The following is a 22,004-nucleotide window of genomic DNA, read 5'->3' on the forward strand; positions in this document are numbered from 1 at the left end:
CCAGGGAATGGTTTACTTACTACCGCCACAGCGTTGGAGGACAAGAGCTCTTGGGGTGACATGGCAGTGAAATATGCAATGTTGGTGAACGTATACACAAATGTCACCAATGGGATGGATATGAATATGGCACGAGGTAGGTTCCTAATAAAAGAATTAGGAGGGTAGATAAGAAATTACAGTCATGCACAGCGAGACCACGACAACCGTGTACGGCCCGGGGGAGGTCACCCTGCTGGGTGGGTTCGTTGGCTGATTCTCTGGTGGGGAGCAGCACTTCTGTCGGCTGTTTGACCCGCTGCAGGTTGGAGGAGGCTCAAAGTGCTATGAAATACCACGTCTGCAGGGGAGCTCCCTGGGACAAAACCACCACATGCTCCCTCTGGGCCGTTCATTGGGATCGAGGCAGCGCGTTGCTGAAAAATGAAATAGCTGTTTCTCAAAAGCCCAATGTACAGGCACCAGGGGTGGAAGAAAATGCCTTGTTTTGCTTTACCTTCACCTGCTCTGAAAAGAAACGGGTTCCTGTGGTTTGGGTGGCTGCCCTGGCCCATCCCATGCTGTAAACCTGCTCTGGCCATACAACACCGTGGCAAATTACAGTAGCACAGATTACTCAACCTCCAATCCAGAGCCCTTCTTAGAGGTGGACACCTGAACTGTTCTGTACCTACCACAATAATGGATTTTTCTCCGTGTGTCAGATTTGGAAAAAAGACTTTAAAAACGTATTTAACCTTTGTGATTTTGAACAGATTCAGTAAAAATGGGCAGTGTTTTTTGTTATCTAATTGGTTTTTATATTTTAGTTTCCTCTCAGGGCTGCAAAAATAATAATAAAAAAGGTAATTCACTCCTTTTTATTTCTTAGCTAAGGCCGTATTTGCCATATTTAAGTAATGACTTTTCATTATTCAGCTTTGAAATTGTGGTGGTCCATTAAAATGTTGGTGTTTTATTGAGGGAACACATTACCACACTTTCTTTATTCCTGCCAAGATCTCTGGACAAGCACTTTGCCACTCACTAGTGCGAAGGCATGTGCAGAGCGTCTTGTAGGGCTGCAGCTTTAATTCATTCCCATCCAGGCTGTGTAATAACTTAAATTTCTCCTTGTTTAAATGCTGTGTGCATCGGATGCCCAGAAAAACAAACGCTCCGAGAGCTGCTCTTGGCATTTGTCATCCTACTTCATCAGCTCAGAAATGTTGAAATATCTGAGCTTTGCTTTACTAAACTGAAATTCACTTTCCTTCCAGCTCTCCCAGCCTGCTCATGATAAATCATTTCCAAGCCCCTTCCCACACCCAGGACCCGCAGTGACCCGCCGTCGGTTGCCCTGAGCTGGGGCAGGGAGCACGGCCTTCACCACGCCACAACTTTATAATCTTCTCCTTCAGGTGCCTGTGGGAGATCCCCTTTGGGTGAAAAAGCAAAGCGACTTCCAGCATAGTTCAACATTTTCCTAATAGAAGGGATTCTCCCTATAGGTACTTGTGTGGCATCTCTTCAAGAGTTAACGTTCTGCTACAGCAGCACTGTGTGACTGAATAGTGCCACAAAGATACTGCTTTGTCTATAGCTTGGTTTGATTCAGTTAATGCCTTGTGCAGTATATTTTTAATTTCAGTGTTTCTTTAACTTGCCTGCTATCTGTTCTAAACAAAAAAATCTCTCTCTCCTTTAGAGAGACCGGTCCCATAGACACAGAAGGACATTGCTGCAGCTTGTTAAATGAATAACGTTACCAGATGGCTCCAATATCTCAGCACTTCAAGAAAATGCAGATGGCAGGGAAACGGATACTTGCCTGCGGGGATCAACCAGTTCTTCTGTTACATAGTTCAAGAAGTTCCAGCCACTGAACGCAAATGACCCTTGAAGAAAAGCTAATGCCAAATGCCCCACGGATGGAGTCATCCAAAAATTGAAAGCGTTGCTTGGTGTCAGCTCTTCGTAGTGTCCTGCACAGAGAGTGCAAGCGAGAGGTTAAGCCACCCCTACCTACCTGAGACAACAGAAAATAGGTAAACTTTTGCTTTTTATTCTTTGGTTTTATTCTTCATTCCTTATTGGATGCGGGACCTCATGCTCTTCATGCCACTGTGGGCTGGCAGGGCACTTGCAGTGCTTTCTGCAGGACGGTGTCCCGGGGCAGCAGCCGGGGCTGTGCACATGGACACCCCTCACTGCCAGCTGTGCCATGGTGATGGCGTCACCCCCGTCACTCATGGGACCCTTTGCCAGCCTGCCTTGTCTTAGGATGGCTCCTTGGCAGGGCAAATTCCTATCTGTTCTTTTACAAGACTGTGGTGATGTTTAGCAGAAATACTGAAAAAAAAAAAAAAAAGTCTGTGGGGCTGGAAGATTTGTCAAGATTGTGGGGCTATTACCACTGAGAAAACAAGTTTTCTGCTCTCTGTAAATGTTGTATTTTGTCTTCCTTTGTATGACTCATCCCATACTCGATAAAAACATCGTGAGCCTTTTGTGTGTTCTGCTTTCCATTAAGTCGGTGAATCAGCGTCACTTTTTTTTTTTTTGACTATTTTTGTCTTTTAAGTGACTTGTTGTAGGAAATTGGGCTAGTACCCAAAATGAAGCAGGTGTTCTTCCTGCCCTGGGTAAGGCATCGCTTATTCATTTTACACCCAGAGCACTTCAAATATAAGGAACATACGACAGATTAAAAATTTCAGTAACTATTCCGAAACATCCTCAGCTGCCCTCCTTTGTTCTATCAAAACCGTCAAGGCGGGCTGGAAAGGGACTTGTTTAAGGGGATACAGCTGATTTCTCTGTTGCGCCATCCTTTCCCCGGCTGTGTGGGCACACAGCCCTGCAGCTCGGATAATCCCAGCACTCCTTCGGGTCCGTTTGTAAGGAGAAAACAGTGCAGTAAGTGGGAAGAATGGAGTGTATCAACAGTACCATACCCGTGTTAGAGCTGTCTCACAGAGTACCTTTAAAGATCTGTATGAAGCCCACAATAATGATAAGGGCCAGGGCTAAGAGTTTTCCTGCTGTAAATATATCCTGAATGCGCGTTGCCCATCGCACGCTGGAGCTGTTCACCCAGGTCAGGAGGACTGGAGAGCAAAAGACTGGATTCAGTGAAATGAAGTTATGTTTATTTAAGAACACACAGTCAAAGCATTGAAAACCACAGACTGACACGTACGTTCCTTCAGGGAGCTCTGGCATGGCCAGGAGCGAGGGTGAGGTGGAGTGTTGCCTTTCCCTGGGAGACTCACAGCTCCAGGGGCATCCCTGGCAGCCAGCAGCCTTCCCTCATCGGGCACTGCTGCTCGGGCTCCCCCGGCTCTAGTAACTAGGGCTTAAATGGTGGTGGGTAACCTGTGCTGGTGGGTCACCCATGCCAGGCGCCCATGGCTCTGCATGGAGCACAGCACTGCCCCATCCCACGATCTCACCTGCTGCCACTTTCCTCGGAACTGGCAGGGATTCGGGTGCTGTCGTGCCCCGCTCCAGCCCACTGTGCCTGCTGTGGGCGAGTGGGAAGGGACTGAATATCCCGCCCCAGCCATGGTGCCTGTCCTGGGAGCTCCCCGCTTGCCTTTTGGGTTGTGCCCCTTGAATGGTGCCAGGTAAAACCAAGGCAAGCTTTGAGTGTGTGCGAGAGGCAAATACTCACGTAAACACACCATGGAGAGGATCCTGGAGGCATTATAGGGGGGGATACAGTTAGGGAAGACGGGCTGCAGGACATAGTTTGAGAAGGTCAGTGCAATGACAGCCAGACTGGTCGGGTACATGATAAGCACCGCGCTCCACAGCAGCAGAAACCTGAAAAGACAAGAAAAAGCACAAGAAAGCAGCACTGGGGGTGTGCTGAGGGAGGTGATGTGTGCTCAGCTGGGCAGTGCTTCAGGACAGCTCCCGAGGCATCGGAACCAAGTGCCTTTATCCTGGTCACACCTAACAGTCACCTGCTTGTGTCTCTCCTCATCCCTTTTCCTACGTTCCCAGCACAATCTGGACTTTAAATGTTTTAAAGCAAAGAACAGCTTAGGGTCATATGGAAGAGTGAAGGCTATGCCCGGTGGGCACGCTTTCATTTAGCTCTGTATGTCAAAGCATCTCTGTTTCTCCCAGGCTGATGCGTTACCACAGCAGACACCAGTCTCTGCATTGAAGGCATCTCTGAAGGGTTTCGGCAGGACCCCTGGCTGCGGGCTAGCTGCACTCTCGGGGCTGCTACTGGCTCCCCATCAGTCACTGCGGGGTTTCTTGTCATCATCCAGGTTGGCCCATCTACGACCTGAGCCGGGGCAGCGTAGTGCCAGTGTTCTGTCGTTGCCCATCTGGGATCCCCCCACCTGGTTGTGTGACTTCAGCTGCAGCTGAAGGTGATTGCACCAAACAAGGTACGCTTACAGATATGAAGTGTGAGGTATTTTGGTTTTCCCACTGTGGGAAAAGGAAAAAATACTTATCTTATAAAAGCAGCAGTAGATCTGGTTAGTGTTTCAAAACATTTGAAGTATTATCATTTCTGTGATGAGAAATAGTCATTGCAAGAAAGTGAAATCCTTCTTGCCAGGTACATACACACAGATATATGTAAATACAGATACATGCATTAATTAGTTCAGATACATGTACAGATGTAGTGTGCAGGGATGCCCAGCACAAACGAGGATCAGAAATGACATTTCTAAATAAGGCAGTGTAATTTCTTGATGACATGGGTTGCTCTTTTAAAGGCTGCTCCCTTCCAGCATGCTGCCTGCTGCCAGCCCCTGAAATTTGGCAGTGCTGAGAGGCCCCACCTGAGGCTGATAACTGGGAGGGAGGGGGTGCTGAGGTATGGCAGTGCTCCTTGCTGGGTGCTTCTTGGCTGCAGTGGTGAGTGTTTCTCAGTCCCATCTTTTACTTTGCCTTGTTGTTTCTGAGAAGTATGGGGCAATCTTCTGCTTCCTTTTTCTTATTAACTACCAGAGAGTTAATTTGGTAAACTGGCATGACATAAGAGCTGGTTACCTTCCCACAACGGCACTATTCTTTTTGAAAACTTGTGGGGCCATGGGGTTTGACGGGCAGAGGCCACCAGTTCTTCCCAGCATGTTTATCTTAGCCCATGTGCTTTATGTAGGCAGAGAACTGTGCTCTGATTAAAATGTTCAGTGGGGAAAATGACTCTGAAAACAGTATTTCAGGCAAAATTTGCTCTTGCTTCTATGCTGTGATATAGAGTGCATTACAGTTGGTTTTGGGTAGAATCTGGCTTAATGGGAATGTGAATAATTCAATAGATTTCTGACAGTCAATTTCTTTCATGCTGAATTGAAATACATGCAGAACTGATAACACCAATTAAAGTAAATGCAGAATTTTAGCAGAGGGGGAAGTTGTGCTGTCAAATGGGAAGCTCAAACGAGGGATGGCCTTAAAATAAGAAGGAGGCTTGCCTAAGATGTAGGCCCACTTTTATCTTGGCTTTTCTGCAGATAAGTTTTAACCAAAGCCTGGTTCTGAGAAAAGTATCTCCAGGCTGGTCCCTCAGATCACATCCATGTCCCTGAGCATCCTGTTGCTGGGGCCAGGGCTCCTCTGCTGGCCACGGGCTATGCTGTTGGTAGCTGCCAGGGGCAGGATCAGGATCTGGAGGCCTGGCTGGCTGGGGATGGCTGTTCTTCTGTTAAATTGCTCATGGGAAGGCGGCATTTGCTGTGGCTGGTGAGTGGGAATTAATCCCACTATGATTACCCAATGTTCTGAGTCTTCTAGGAAGTCTTTACCTTTAAAGCACCACCTTTTGTCATCTATTGTGTAGGAAGAGTTAACAGTATGATTTCCTTAGCAAAGAACAACTGTTCCAGATCAGCTATAATTAATTTAAGTGACACAGGGCTGAAATGTCCTGCAGACATAACTGAGTTCAGATGTCCTCACTATCGTGGGGCGTGCCGTTTGATGGATGGAGGTGGAAGCTGCAGGGCAGGAGGTGAGCTTTCTGCCCAGAGGGAGCGTTACCAGCCCAAAGCCCAGCTTGAAGCAGGGAAATCTCATTGTGGCATACCTGGAGTTACTTTGCCTGGCTCTTCAAATGGGAAGTGGTGGAATTATTGCCCTGAGGGCTGAGTTATGGTATGGAGGGTGTCAGAGCTGAACCCTGTCTGAGAGGCTTTCACAGTTACTCAGTAATTTACAGCACTACAAGAACCTGAGAAGTTAAATCCATTCTCATTTCTGACTAAGAAGCGATCAGGCCTTTAGAAGCAGGCTCGAGACAGCTGAATGTAGAGAAAAAGAAAGATGTAGCTTTTCTTGTCATTCCCCCCCCCCCCCCCCCCCCCCTTTTTTTTTTCTTAGCATTGGTGTTTGCATGGCAAACCTGAGCTCCTGCATGTGCTGATGGCAAAAGGGCTGGTAAAACAACCTCCTGCCTGTATTCAGAGCAACCAGTGGCTGTGTCAATAGCTGCCAGCTGGATGGCCTCTGCTGTGTTTTTTGTTGTTGAGTCTGATCCCAAGTCCATTGAAGTTAACAGCTATCCTCCCATCCATGTGTATGTGTGTTAGATAATGTCTCTAATTAGATTGTTTTTCTCCACTTTAGAAATACACTGGAATAAGTGACAATTTGTGGTGGGACATGCTGCTTTTGGGAAGGTGTGGCATTCATGTGGAAGTGCCAGTCCTCCCCTGACCAAAACTGGATTTTTTGCAGACACCTCTGCATACTGATATCCTCCTCTGTGGAAAGAAATGAATGGCATAGATTGATCTGGATTCCTAACAGACTTTAGAGGACCCAGTGAAATCTGTTTTCAAATGTGTGTTTGGGATGTGCCTGTACTCCTCAAAGGATCTCACTTTAGATACAAAATATCATGGAGTCAAAGCAGCCTGTGAAAATAGAAAACTAGAGTGTACCCTGCTTGTGCATCGTTAACTAAAGAAAACAGTTTGAAATAGATGTTATAGTACGGATCATGGGAAAAGCTAAACTGGTTTAGGGAAGTCTGAACTAGTTTGACCATTATTAATACTATCCTAAATTGCTGAAAGAATTATTGCTTTTGGAAACTTTGTTTTGCAGCAACAACAATAGCAACATAGAAGTATATTTGAAGCACATTTTACTTGCAGTTTGGAGTGACACTTGTCAAAGCTTTGGGGTAGAGCTCTCTGCTGACTTCAATACTACTGATTTTCAGTAAGGACCAGATGTCCAGTCACTAGCCACTGCTGGTGAAACAGCTACATTAGTTGCAGTGTTATTGCTGAGCATTCAGAAGTTATATTTATCAGAAATGCACTAGTGGGTTTTTATGAAGCTGAATTTATTAATTTTCTTCTGCATAGATACATATAAGGCCTATTATTTACTGTTTTGGGTATTGTTCTTTTCATGATCTGTACAGACATGTACACCCCTACGGACACAGATGAGCTGTGCTCAGGTGGCTCTGGCACCACGGGATGTGACACGTTCCCTGTGGTTAGTGTGCTCAAACATAAATGCTGTTTAAAACAAAGATGATTGCTAAATGAAGATGAAAGCAGGAAGCCTGCTCTCTGGTACCAGGCAGGAGCCCCCCCTTTGCCTCTTCCTTCCCTCTGGCCGGAGCGGCTGGGGAGGGTCCCTCCTGCAGGGTACCCTCCATCTGAGTTTTGCCATCACTGCGGCATTTCATCCACTGAATGTACTTCAGTTGGACTCGGAGCAGAGCAGCTACTCTGCAGCCAGAGCTTTGAGCTTCCGCTAGATCAGGAGATGCCCCTGTCCTGCCTCTCTCTTTATTCCATTCACCTTCTTAGATCACACCTAGCAGTGTTACCTTTTTTAAATTTTTATTTACATACTGCCATGCACAGAAACTGGGGCGTTTAGTACTGTAGTGGCTGTCACAATCAACAGTACTTCTTTGTTCCTTATATTGATATGCAGGAAAACATAATAAATGGGGAGGATGTGGAGGGCAGGGACAAGATGACTGAAGCCAAGAGGAATATTGGGGTCTGGGTGAGTCTGGCACGTGCTCCTAGAATAAACAGCTTTGTGTGAATAGACCAGGCCATCTAGATTTGCTGTTGGGAGGAAATCTCAGAAAATCCTTTGGTTGGACTAAAGATACACTAAAGCTTTGTGTGCTAAATTTGATACCCTTTGCTGTAGAAAGCTGAAGTTTTGGAGAAGGGAGTGTTTGTTTTCCCCAGGGGAGGTTGCAGCACAGGCTCCTGATGGGCCCCTTTCAGCTCAGAGCCCCGTGCATGAGCATTGCGGGGGAATGGGCTTTCAAAACAGAAAGCTGAAGGGGCTTGTGAGAGTTCCCTGAAGGTGCAGGTTTTAGGTGGTGGCTCAGCAAAGTGCAGCAGGTGCCATCCCAGCTTGGCTTTACTGAAGAATATGACTGAGCCCCCTCCTTTTTACATCAAAACCTACCTGGAGGCTTCTTGACTAAGGCAACTCTCTGTCATGCTTTTGGCATGGTTTATTTTCTTTGGAGAAAAGGTGAAGTCTCTTTGCAAGGCAAGATTGTGAGCACTGCTTCCCTTCAGGTGATGAAGTTGTGCTTTTTTCATGTTGCATCACAAGCCTGGAAACAGAGTGAGCTGCTGCTGCAGCCTGGAACTCTCTGCTTTGAGCCAGCTCAACTGTTAGGAGCCTGTTTTCCATCTCAAATGAGAAGGAACATACTTGTCTTTTTTGCCTCCTCCTTCTCTAGTTTGCAGTTATGGTCCTTATTTTTCACAAATAAACCGCCAACACGTGGCATGGCCTCTTTACTTGCAAATAAGTGAGCTGGCCAGAAAGTTTTGATGCCTCTCTAGTGAGCTGTGAGTATAGGCTGGCAGTTGATTTTTCTTGTTGAATATGCAAAAAAAATATACAGTCAAATATAAATGATGACTTCTTCTCACTTGTCCTTTCCTCCCTTAGCCACGCTACTCCATTCGTGGTATTTTGAAAGATAAATCATTCCCTGTGTTAGCTTTCCCCCCTGCCTTGTATTTACAACACTTTCATTTTGTACAGTTGCAGTAAGCGAAGCAGCGCTGCAAAGCAGCTTTGGGTCACGGTATGTAGCTCCAGCCTGGCTTCCCTCGTGTACGGAACTCCTCAAAACAAGGTGCTGATCATTCATGACTGGCACATGGGAATGGCACTTGGACACAGCATCATTTGTAGTATTGTTCTTTCCTGTCACGGACTTTATTGATTTGGAGAGGGAAGTGAGAGTGTCCATCGCCTTCCCTTGGAAGGCAGCACCGGGAGCTCTGCGTAGGGGCGATTTGGTATTTCTAATGAGAACAGGAGGAATGATTTTGCAAAAGCATTTTATTGACAAACGTTCCCTGTCTCTTTGAGTCAGATGCCTTTTCCACACAAAATACTTAATATGAACGTGTTTTCAAATTACTTGATAAAGATAAGGTACTTACCCAGCTAACCCACCGAAAATCTCTGTGACATAGGAATAATCCCCTCCCGATTTGGGGATAGTGACTCCCAGTTCAGCGTAACACAGCGAGCCAAGGGCAGCCACCCCGCCGCCAAGCACCCAAATAATGAGAGCGAGTCCCACCGAGCCAGTGTGCTCCAAAACTCCTTTTGGTGAAATAAAGATCCCAGAACCAATGATATTACCTGGAAAGGACAAAAGGTTTGCAGTGAGGCACGAGAAAGCAAGAAACACACTTTTCTTTCTTTTTTTTTTAATAAAAACTCCCAAACCCACAGCCCCCACCCACTCGACCAAGGACCCTCCTCCTCAAACTCTCTCTTCCCATTTTGCTTGATTGTATTTTATCTGATTACACCCTGGGGAAAGCAATCAAGGAAGGTGAGCGCCGGCTCAGCTCTGCTGAAGCACGGTAAGGCTCAGGTGAGCATCTTCGTTTGCAACTAGTGTGTGTGTAGCGCGAATTCCGACGGCTTGCACAGCTGTCTGCTGTCACCTGCCATGCCCAAACATTTTATTGAAAGGAGATGGAAGTGTCTTTGTAATGAAGATTTTAATCTCCTCCTGAGAGGAATCTAAACAAAATAAAGCCCATCTTCAGGGGGGTGGGAAGCCCAAAAATCCCATGTAGCATTCTCTACAAGGCAGGAGCCAAGAGGGGCTCTCCCCACTGGGGCAGATGTAGGATTTTGCTTGAAAAAGTAATCTCAAAGTCTCAAATATTAGAAATCCATTAACGTTTTGCATTTGCGATACCTGTGCTGCTTAGTCATCACCCACAGATTTTAAAAGGATATTGTGGGGTGACTGAAACATCAGACAATATGGACTTTGTCTTGCTGATTTTGTTTGATTAGCAGGTGAGCCGAGGTAGTGCTGGGTGTGTGGAAGGGAAGTGCTGGATGTCACAGATGCTCTGTGTTTGCACGGGGCCAGGCCATGCCTGTTCTCCCACGCCAGCGGGAACTGCTCTGCAAGAGGTGTTTCATAGCTGCTCAGGGTCTGGAAGGAGAGTATTTTTTTTTTTTGTCAGGCTTGGGATTTTTTGAGCAATGCCTAAATGGCACTCTTCCCTAAAGAATGTGAAGACCCTGCTGTCACAGGACTCTGCTGAGTGCTTTCTTCCTTTATGAGTTTGCATTAAAATCCTCACTGACGGAGTTGAGTTTCAGCCTATGCTGTTCAAAAGCATTTCTTATCTGTTAGTCACGAAAACAAAATACTGCCTACTGGCCATCAATGAGACATTGTCATCTAAACCAGCTTCTCAGCAGTGTCTGAACCTGTGTGTCATCAAACCTAGGCTCTCTTCCTCCCCTCTGCTTTATAAATGCTTTTCAGCTTGCCACGTATAGCAAGCTCCCTAAACACATCCAGTTATGCCAAATTTTGCTGCATTTGGCTTCAATTCTGTCCTTGTTTTTCTAAATCAGCTTCTGGAAGTGCGTCTCATCCAGCTGATCTGGCCTGGTTGTGCTCATGCATAGCTGTGTGTTTGCGGCACACATGTTGGAGCAGATACTCTCTCTGTGGTTTGAAACGAAAGTAAGGTAGAAAATAGACAACTTGGGCAACTGATAAGCAGGTGGCCGCTTCCTGGTGAGAGCAGGAGGGTGAGAGGCTGTGAGAACAGCACTGCTGCTGCTGTTGGATCCTGCTGGGTTGGTTTTGGGTTTCTTGAAGCAACGGGCTGCTTGTGGCATGAGGGTCTCTCCACAGGTGAAGCTATTCCCTGAGTATTAAAGTGTTAGTCTAGAACTGCAACGGCAAACCAGAGAATCTGGCTAAATACAGTAATTTATAATGCAATAAAGGTATGTTTGTGAGTGGGGTGGTCGACACATGCTGTGCCTTTTCTGTTTGCTGTCACATCAGCCTGTGAAAGGGCACTGCGGCATACGAGGGCCGTGCCTGGTGTGAAGCTGGCTTTTCACTGCACAGCCCAACCAGATTACAAGTGCCTCCGGGCAGCCCAGTCTGCAGTGCGGCGGCTTCAAGTGAGGCTGGCCAAAGGCAGCAGTAAGGAAACACTGGCACAGATTAAAGAAACTGATGCAGAACCCCTGCAAGTTGCAAAACAATTTTAAAAGCCATTGAATTTTTTTTTTTCAACTCCTTTTATTTTGTAAGTTTGGTGGCCATGTTCCCCTGTGCAAGAGTCCTTCCACAGACACAGGCAGGCCAGACTCATTTTCTTTTTAGATGAAAGTTGAGAGTCACAGCTATCATGTTAGGATATACACTGAATATTACCAAAACTTTGATAATGCCTTTAAAGCAACATTATTAAATCTTACATCGTCCCTGAAAGAAAAAGAAAAGATTTGCTAGTGTACTGTTAAAGGGCTCAGCAAGTGACTTTGGTAGCTGGCTGCTCTGGCTCCAGGACAGTGCTCCACCTGCCCTTCAGCCCTCTGCACAGAGGACAGCTTTTGGAGCACGAGCCATGGGGTCCCTCTGTAGCAGTGATGCAGGAGACCCTCCCGCTACGTCTGGCCCCTGCCTTCACAGCCAGGTGCAGTGCTGGGCGAAGGCAGAGGCCATCTCGACAGGTCTCATTTAAAAAGTGGCGAAATGCAGGGCAGGAGCGGGTTTGCATTCGGGAAGGAGCTGCATGTGCAAGGAAACAGATTACAGGTTGACTCGAAGGCTGTGTTAAATGCTCCTTTGGCACAGGGACAGCTGTTGCGAGTCCCCTCCCTCCACCCCAATGAGGGGCCCAGGTGCAGGAACACCCCTTTGGCACCAAGGCTTGAGTATGGAGAAATGGGAAGGAGTAGGATGGGCGGGGAGTGGGGAGATTTGCAAGAGAAAGGCGACAGTCAGCCCTGCTGGCCTACGCTCTTCCCTGCTGGAGCTGGTGGCCAGATCGGGCTCAGCAGCTCCCAGTCCAAAGACTGTAAAATATGGTGTGAGAGACTGGGGTTACTCTGGTGAGGAGCTGAACCAAGAGAAGATAAATCTGCAAATACATGGACAATAGTTTTAAGGAATATGTTTTTGTGTGCATGGGCTGCTTTTTATAATTTCCATGATGCACAGATAAGATTAAGTCAAATATAAATGGCTTAAACAGTGATGGAGGAGATGGAGGGCAGAGCTCAGGAAAATCTTGGTGGTGTTGAGATCTTTGGCCATGGCAGGGAGTCCCCAAGGGCAGACCGAGGCATCTCCCACCCATGACCTCCTGGTGCAGGTGGGATGGACAGCCACCAGGACCAGAAGCACTTTCTATGCATTTAAAAAAAAACAGATGAGGGATGTAGACGTTATCAAAACTAGAGCACACTAGAATAACAGTAAAATTAAATATAGCTATCCCTTAGCTGAACTAGCACTGGGAGCCCTAACCACTGCTACGGCATTAATCACGGCAGCTCGTGCTGAAGGAATGGGTTTTGATGCGATGAGTCACACAATATATTGATATTGCTAATAGATTTGTTCTGGGTCTCCCTACTGGGAAGCTACACGGCTGGAAGCGCGTGGTGAATCTTTCAGGGAGATAGATGAGGAGTTAATGTATTGTTAAAACATACATAATACTTGATAAAATTTATGTGGCATTTTGGTCATAGTTTCTCCGCTAGCTGAAGCGTTGCAACATATTTAAAACAAACAAGCTTTTCTGGAAGATTGATTGTGCCTTGTTCAGGAACTAACAAATCTTGAATTTAAGCCGAAAAAAGAAATACCTGCCTTAGGAGTTTAGAAACCGTCTTGACAAATTCTGTGGCCCTGCTGCGGTTCTAAGTTATACCTGTGCATATGGAGGAAGGCCTTAAGTTACACAGGACCCTTAGAAACGTCCTCTACCTGCCAGCACAGATAGCTGTGTATCTCTATTTTTCACAGATCAGCGCGCCTGAAAACACTGTGATTTTGGGAGGAGCCAGTGGTGTTTTGGGGAGCATGCTGAACTTGGACATACCGCTTTTCACCACAATAGATCTGTAGGTTTTAATTGCTCTGGGATGGGACAGTACTCCTTTGTGGCAAGCCCAGTACTGGCCAAACGGGAATCGCCCAAAGACAGAATAGACCATAAATGCGTCCCCTGGCTCCTCTCAGGCTGTCTCCTCCTGCTCAGAGCTCTCTGCCACCTTAGCTCAGGTTTGCTGCTATTTTTGGCAGCAAACAGCAGATGCAAATACCCATCCTTCAGCAAGCTCTGGGCGAGAGCTTCCACCCCCGCGCTGTCACCTTGTCATTGTGTCAGCACATGGAGAAAGGATAAAAGCAAAACGCAGCGTGGCATCCCCCAAACTAGTAACGGACAAGAAATCTAGCACACTTTAAAGCTGGTGTGTGACGTCGCAGTGTGGCGTCTCTGCAGACCTGTGCTGTGCAGGGTTGATGGGGGGGACCTCCCAGCGCCGCTGCAGCTCACGCGCTGGCGAGGGGGTGAGAGCTGAGCGTGTGCGGTGTGAGATAAGGTGGCGGCAGCCGTCTGGCATAGCGGTGATAAAGTGCAGTCTCAATGCATAGACAGAAAGTCTATGGTGTGTTTTTTTTTTTTCTAAATGCTTGCATTTGGCTTTGTTAAAGCCCCAAATTTCTCTGCACTTTGGGTTTTCTGCTGCGAGGAAAGGGCATTGCTTGTCCCTGGCTGCCTTGGTGCTGGGAACTGAGTGGCACCGGCACTGGGGCTATGACTCAAACCCAAATTGCTGCAGCGTCCACAGCATGGCTTAGTGCAAGGCCCTCCTGTTATGGCAAGACTGCCAAAGCAGTCCTCCTTGTGTGTAAGTCTGTATTGAGCGGAAATAACTAGTACTACTACTACAAAAAAAATCCTTTTTTAAATTAAGGGTAATGCTTTCTGGATGCAGCTACCTGAATGAGCAGGACAAGAAGGAACAGGAAGCCTTCTGGATGGTACTTTCATAAAAACATTCACAGCGTTTTTTGGTCAAATTAAGTAGTTAATCATACTTAAAAAATCTGATGTACTTCATGAATGAATATAAGATAAGGCAAAATTCTTTTGCAACTCATTATGGATTTCCTATTATTTTGCTCTTGCAACATGTGCAAAAGCCGTATCAGCAGGAGTGGAAGCGCTACGCCCCTTCCGACAACAAAATGTTCTTATGGAAACCTGCCATGAATGTGGTAAATGTGCCTGGGAAGTACCTTGCTTCACTCAGCGTAGGACACATTTAAAAATACATATAGTGAAGATGCTGAAATGATCCAAGAAAATGAGATGTCAGAAAGTGCCTCATGAGACCTCCTGAAAATTCTGCTTCTCATGTTCCTTAGCAGAAGTTCTTAGGCCAGAAGACTTAGCAGTAAGGCAGATGCTTTACCTACAAATAGATGTTTCAAAGCAACCCTTGGTCAGCAGGAACTGGAGGGGAATTTGGTGAGCAACTCTACAGCAAAAAGAAATAGGCTGTGAAGTCCAGGGAGACTCTCGTTACTGTGCTCACTATGTGAGGGGTAATTTGTTTCATCTTCACTAGTGCTGGTACTCCTGATACTCACTGCATTTATTTTTTCTTCTAAAATGTGAATAGATGGAAAAAATCAATTCCTCCTTGTAAAATAGCCACTTTCTCTGCTCCTTCATGGTCTCTACTAGAGTTTCTTGCTACAAAACTACGTCTTTGAACCGAAAGGAAACTGAAGCTTGAATTGCCTATATGTTCACACCACGGACATATCTTATAAATATAGCATAGGCTGTTTAGAAGTGTGTGTGTATGTATGTATATATATATATAAAAAAAATTCTTGTTGGTAATAATACAGCCTTAACCCTGCCTGGGAGGTACGAGCCATTTACTGGAAGTTGTGTGACCAATCCCAACAAATCAGTACTAAGTAATTGCAGTAAACTGCACCTCATCTAAAAATGCTAAATTATGAGCTCGTGGTGCCGTGTGCCCCAAGCCCACCACAGATGCTCAAAGCGTTACGCCAGCCACAAAAGTGGAGAATGAAGAAGATGAAGCCCTGTGAAATGGGGCAGGTGAAGTGTGCTGTGGGGGAGAAGAGCGGGATGATGAGCCTGAATTTGTCTCCGTGTGCTGGCCCAAGCCTTGTCCCTTGGGATGTGAAAATGTTTCTGCTAATAATAAAGGAAAAAAACCCACACCAAAACTCACTTGCTCAGCCCTTCCAAATTCCTGACCTTAAATAAGTATCAGTTTTCTGCAGGACAGAAGCTGTCCTCGACCCAGCACTGTATTGTGTAGTACCAATGAGCCTTGAAGAGACATCTTGCAAAAATACTGACCTCTGGAATGAAATCCTCTTTCTGCTCTAGTCAGTTGAGTGTTTTGTAAAAGATATTGGAGAGCCTTGAACTTGCCAGATTCTGTGAATTTATTTATGTTTTTGCTTATTCACAATAACCATGGTCTGTGATAGGGGCGAGGAGAAAGGTAGACTTCACAGCTATGCCTCCTTGGTGTTAAAGAAAAGCCTTTTTGTTCTTAACTTAGAGAAATTGGCCCATAAAATTGCTCAAAAGCTGCTTACTGGTGTGAAAAAGATGACCCTGGCAGGACTGCCAGAGCAAGCAGGACCTTGGGTGATCTGCTCCCACACTGCTAGTCACACTCATCCTGCACCCCTGGGGTGCTCTCACTCAGCTGCACAGTGCTGCTGGATGTGTTACTTGACCAGAGAGATGATAAGACACAGCCACTTCTTTTTTTCCATTTTCTTTTTTGTGTCTTTTTCTCCTTTACCATTTTTCTAGGATATGGAAATCACTCCCATTGTCCGGGGTGGGGGGAAAGGAAAAAAAAAATCATGACACTGAATAAGATCTTAAAAGTGGTATATTTCAGGCTATTTTACCTACCTTCTGTATTTTGTATTTTTTTTTAAGGCTTCATGGTTCAAATTTCAACAATTTTCTAAAAAAACTCATGAGGATTTAGAACATACTTTTAAAACAAAAGCTGAGAGTCTTGTGGAATAACACCACGAGTTGCTCTGTGTGTGTGTAATGCAACAAACACCTAAAAGACAATAAAATGATGTGCTGTATATGGGAAAGACTGCATATTGCAGCAACTGACTAAGGTGAGACAGTAAGATACAGACAATAAAGAAAAAATCCTATGATATAGGAATTTATGCCTTTTTAATTTTATTTTTTAATATCGAACAAATCTTTTCCCAGCTGCACTTTGTACACGGCACTGGGTTTCCCAGACCAGTCTCTCTCACACACAGCATGCTGTTTCGCTTGTAGGTCAGCACCTCGTGTAGATCTAAACCATTCAGGAACCCTGATACAAACCTGAAATTAGGGCATGGGGCTTTACTGAAAAATCCATTGTTTTCAGTTCACCTCTGGCTTTTGAACTATGAGAGTGCATTTGGGGTCAGGTTTTGATGTTTTTCTATGTAGCTATGGGAGTTGAAACTCACTTTTTAAACAAAAACTGAATTCTCATTAGAACACTTCAAGAACTGCACTTTGAAGTGACAGACTAATATCACTGTGCTTGTGAGGAAAATAAAGGGACCTGGTAATACTTTGCCTATTCACTTAGCACGCAGAGTCCTTGGGGCATCTTTTATTTATCTGCAGCACACAATCCTCGCGGACTGTAAAAACAGTGGATCTTGCAGCCTGTTCAAAGTATTCAGCAGTTCTTTAGGAACGGCCTTACTGATTGTATTTAGAGACCATATTTCTGATAAACTAAGCAATTTCCTGTGTGGTTAGAGAAGAAAAATATCACTTATGCCTTTTTACTGCTTGTGCGTTTCATTAAAGTTCTATGTTACACATTTGAAATTCTGAATGGGTCTGTAATAGGGACTAGAAATTTGTCTCAGCAGCTCTTTTCCCTCTGAAGTGAAACATTAACAACAAAGAAATGCTGCGCCTATTTTTTTGGCCGCAGTCAGGCAAATCACTTTGTGACTAGTTGTTCAGTGAAGGATTACAGTAGGCAACATTCCTGAAAAACTGTGTATGGTTCATGAGCATAGATCCTGCCAGGCTCCTGCTTTCATCGAGTGCTGTTTATTGTGCTCGGAGATGGCACGCTGAAGCTCCAGGCAGGTCCCCCAGCGCGCGGTGGCCCGCTGCAGGTAATGCTGCAGGGAGATGCGATGCTGGAAGGCAGCCGCTGGCAGGTAGCGCTGGCGGAGGGAAAGCCTGCGTTACCCGGGCGTCCTGTGTCCTTCAGCATCATTGCGGAGGTGCGTCCCATGTTCACCGAATCAGAGTGGGATTTAGGAAGAGAGTAGTCAGCATCATCGAGGATTATATCCCTGCTGCATATTGGGTTTTTCGTTGCCACACTTGTAACAGATGGTCTGAGTGTGTCTCTGGGTATCTCAGCTATGAAGGGCAATTCCAGTATCCTTTCTCAGTGCCAGTGTGGAATGTAAGCCATTATTTGTCTTTTTTTTTTTTTTTTATGAAGCTGTAGGAAATTAGGTTATTTTTATTTAAAATGAAAATGTTTGAGACCAGCCTGGTTTCAGTTACAGCTTTCTTTTGGTATACTGTATCCTCAACAGTACATAGAGACAGTTTTCACTGATAGCTGTGAATAGAAGAACGACTAAAAGTCTACCTATCCCCTCAGGACTCCCATATCTAAGTAGACATTGTTCAGACCAAGAAGATGACAGTCACTGCTTAAAATAGGTCTTTTACAAACAAATGCTGAAGCTCTGCATCCTGCCTGGAAGTTAATAAATAAATAAATAAATCTTTGAGTATGAAATATTGTAAAGATTTGAGATTATTAGCAACAACAACAACAAAACTTAGTCAAAAGGAGTTCTGCTTTACAAATTGTTTAAATCCAAATTACATGGGGTGGATTATGTCAATAATGATGATGTAAATTGTTGTGGATATTTATTTATACATTTACTTAGCAGAAAACTGCTAAACTAAGCAGCCTCCACTCCAGCTAATTGCCAGTTACTAATTGGCTTTCAGAAGTTAAGCGTTTCTAATTGAGGACATTAGAGACCCGTTTTGACTATCACTGCCTGTTTGTGAACTCGGGCCATGACACACCTACAAAATCAGCCAAGAAGGAACATGTGTAGCTCATAATTTTGATGCTAATCAGAAATCTTGCGGCAGTATAGGCAGTTCCACTGGCTCTATTTATTTCCAGTAAATAAACCTGCTGCTCTCCGCCCTGGCTGACCTCAGGCTCTGCCCTGACCCACACGCTGGCGCTGCCGAGAGCATGATGGCTGCCGAGTACCGAAGCTGTGCCATGGTGCTTGATGGATGGATAGGCACAAGGTGCTGCTCAGCCTTTGCCTTGCTCTTCTCCAGTTTATTAACAGAATTGTAGCATTTCATAGAATGGTTTGGGTTGGAAGGGGCCTTGAAGATCATCTAGTTCCAACCCGCCTGCCGTGGGCAGGAACACCTTCCACTAGATCAGGTTGCCCAAAGCCTCATCCAACCTGGCTGTGAAGACCTCCAGGGATGGGGCATCCACAACTCCTCTGGGCAACCTGTTCCAGCGTTTATTCCATTTAATACAAGAGATTTTTAGAAGACTGCGTGTGTGTGTCTCCATCCCTCCTTAAAATACAAAGGGTAAGTTGAAGTTCTGAAAGAACAAAACATCCAGGCCTAAAAAATTACTATGACACAGGGCTGCACTGAATTAAAACCAGCAAACACTCCAAGTGCATTTTCTTAACCTCTAGTCAAGCATGAATTTAGGCTATGTGGCAGTGTTTTAGATATTTAATGTAATGGCCTTGAACTTCTCTGCTTTTAAATGGCATTCAGAAAACTCTTAATGAAGAAAGGAGGAAGAATAAAAGAATCTGCAGAACTTGGCCTTAAAATAATAGCCATTTAATTTCATATGTGAGCAAAAAATATAACTACTGTACCAATGGAAAATGAATTATGGCTCCTCTGCTAATATGCTTGCAAAAGAAAAACTGAAAAATGGCTATAAAAATAACAGTGATAATTTCATGTCTACAGGGGTTGGTATTTAATGAAATTAAATGATCTTAAAATCTGACTTCAGTTCAAATATTTATGTTAAAATTCCTGGCAAGTAAGAACATGACCAATCATTATAAACTGTAATTCCAGCATTCCAAGTGGATTTTACCGGGTTAAGAATTTATAATCTGATTATGGTACACACAACTTTAAAGATTTTTAAAAATTAGGCTCTGTAAAATACTGACAAAAGTGTTTTCTGTAACTTGTCATAGATTTAGAAGAAGATATTTGCCTTCTGAGCACTATAATACAGGTGTAGTCCACAAGGATCTAAAGAACCAGATTTTTCTAACAATGAGGGCGTGGTTAGAACATAAAAGCAAGTAAAGCAAAGTAAATTTTTGGGTATAATTTCACTAATAACTGATGCTGTCTTAGGGAGCCAGTTGTAGTCCTAGGGGTAGATTTTTCTATTGCATAAGACACTATGGAGATTTGTCAATCATTTTAATATTTATATATTTAAATGCAATAGCTGTATATTAAAACGAGCTGCGGGATCCTCACCAGGATGCTTGCAATTTATAGTGTTGCCTTTTACAGACTAGAGCATTTACTGACCCAGGCTCAGTTTCCTGCAAAACTGCTTCGCTTAAGCACAACAAACAGAAATCATCCAGTGGATGTAAAACCCCGGAGAAACACGGTTGGTGTTCCCACGCCTTCCCTCTTTTCCAGAAACCGGGGTGCAGCGGTGCGCGGCCCCGCCCTGCGCGGCCCCGCCCTGCGCGGCCCCCGCCCCGCTGCCGCGCGCAGGCACTGCTGCCCTCTGCAGGCCGTGCCGGGCATCGCCCTGGCCCGCGCACAGACAGGCCGGGGCCCGTCCCGCTCCCCGTCCCCGCCGCTGGACCGAGCTCACAAACGGCAGGGAAGAGGCGCCGTGGAGCAGCTGGGAAATGTCAGGGGCTGGAAGGCGGCTCTTATTTGGCGTGGATGGAATACCACTCCTAACCTGAGCTTTAGGGAGCGTTTCTGCGGCGGTCACCTTTTTGGTTTGCTGTTTTCCCCGGTGGTACTGTAATCACCCCTGTTTGCACGAGGAGGGCCTGTATCCTCCCCTGGAGAGAGAGGAACCTCTCCTTTCTTCTCTTTGATGTTTTAAGAGTGATTACATTGCGAAGATGAGCAGAACTGCCCAGTGGATGCTACTGGTACGTGACGGCTGTGTTGTGGTGGGTGATGCTGGGGGTGCGCTAGGCACCTGTGTTGCAATTAGATGAAAAATTCACGATCTAGAGAAGAGCAATCAGTGAGAACCACTAACCTCAGGCTTCCCAGGACCCTTAATGTACCTGGGGCCACTTGAATAGTTCTTTAAAAGTTGTAAGCTGTGCATTTGGCTCTGGCTTAAGGTGTCCAGACTGCTTAATAAGAACTGTTAGTTCGGAATTGCTTTCCACCAGTAGGGCAAAGCAGCCTCAGAGGAAAGCGGTACTTGCAAGACCTGCAAGGTGCGTTATTGGGACTGCAGTACTTTGCTGTTCAGCTGAAGACTCCTGCTTACTGTAGGAGGCTGACCATGCTCAGACCATTAGCAGCTCAACCTCTGCCCAGGTACCCAAAAGCTTAAAACCAGAAAATGTGGCAGTTTCAAATTTTTACCTTTCTGAAAGAGGATGGTCTTTTATCCTCTTTTTGTAAACTTTGGTAATAACTCGTCAAATGCTTTTCTTCTGCAGAAGGCGGCTAACCAAGCCAAACTTCATCAAGAAAGCTGTTAAGCCACTGTTTTGGTAACATGATCATCACAAAATAATCTGCTGCTTGAATAGCGTTCGTTCAAAGGAGCTTACACCAGCAGGTGCCAACTGTACTTGTAGGAAGGGCATACCTGCACTGCAAAGACCTCCCTGTAAAAGATATGATGTGGGATATTATCACTGTAGTACTTAGAGTCGAATGCAAATGCTCCTTTAACCAAAACCAGCACTGGAAACTCTGATCCCATTCTCTGGTGTGCAAGCACCATGCTCTCCCGAGTATGCAGGTGGGCACGCACAGGGTACGACAGATTGATTTACAAATCTGCGTGTTCAAAACCGCAGGGCCCTGCTGAGCACCTGGAAGGAGACATGGTTGTCCCCATCAGTCAGTGCTGGTTCCCACCTGCGTAATGACTCCCTGTGCTGGAGACCAAACATTTAGATGATGTGTGCAGAGGACAGACCTAAGGTACATAAATGACCAGGAGATGCTGGGATCAGGCCTCTTAGGAGCATGTGAAACAATAAAGGAGAAGACAGACGTCTGCTAGCGCACGGCTTTATTCCGTTTTATTTGAGTAACGCTGCTGCAACGTGTTTATATCAAAGGAGAAGTTAAAGCCTGTATGATAGGATTTTTGTTGTTCTAAATTGAAACTCTCTTTATTCTGCTAATCCTTTCACCCGCTGCAGGCTCTGTCTACTCTTTTCAGGCACACAGTCCACTGCTTTATTTCCTGCTCCTCTGTTCTGACTCTTGTACTTGGTCTGATTTCTCTACTTCCTTAACTTCTGACTTGTTCTCCTCTTCTCTTGCCAGTGTTGGGATACGTGGGCTGCATTTCATTACCATGGAGAGCAAACCTCAGCCTCCTATGCCCTCCTCTAT

General features: G+C 45.4%; 1 protein-coding gene across 1 annotated transcript in view; it reads right to left on the reverse strand.

Annotated features, from left to right (window-relative positions):
- SLC7A10 (solute carrier family 7 member 10) overlaps positions 1 to 22,004 on the reverse strand; it is a 41,622-nt gene that overhangs the window by 5,794 nt on the left and 13,824 nt on the right. Inside the window, exons 2-6 of the mRNA XM_086620683.1 lie at positions 9,414 to 9,618; positions 3,656 to 3,807; positions 2,964 to 3,089; positions 1,811 to 1,964; positions 21 to 144 (exon numbers count right to left, since the gene is read on the reverse strand). Of these exons, the coding sequence (XP_086476809.1) occupies positions 21 to 144; positions 1,811 to 1,964; positions 2,964 to 3,089; positions 3,656 to 3,807; positions 9,414 to 9,618 (761 nt within the window). The remainder of the gene's footprint in view (positions 1 to 20; positions 145 to 1,810; positions 1,965 to 2,963; positions 3,090 to 3,655; positions 3,808 to 9,413; positions 9,619 to 22,004) is intronic.

The sequence above is a fragment of the Tauraco erythrolophus genome, chromosome 15 (assembly GCF_009769465.1).
Source record: "Tauraco erythrolophus isolate bTauEry1 chromosome 15, bTauEry1.pri, whole genome shotgun sequence".
NCBI lineage: Eukaryota > Metazoa > Chordata > Aves > Musophagiformes > Musophagidae > Tauraco > Tauraco erythrolophus.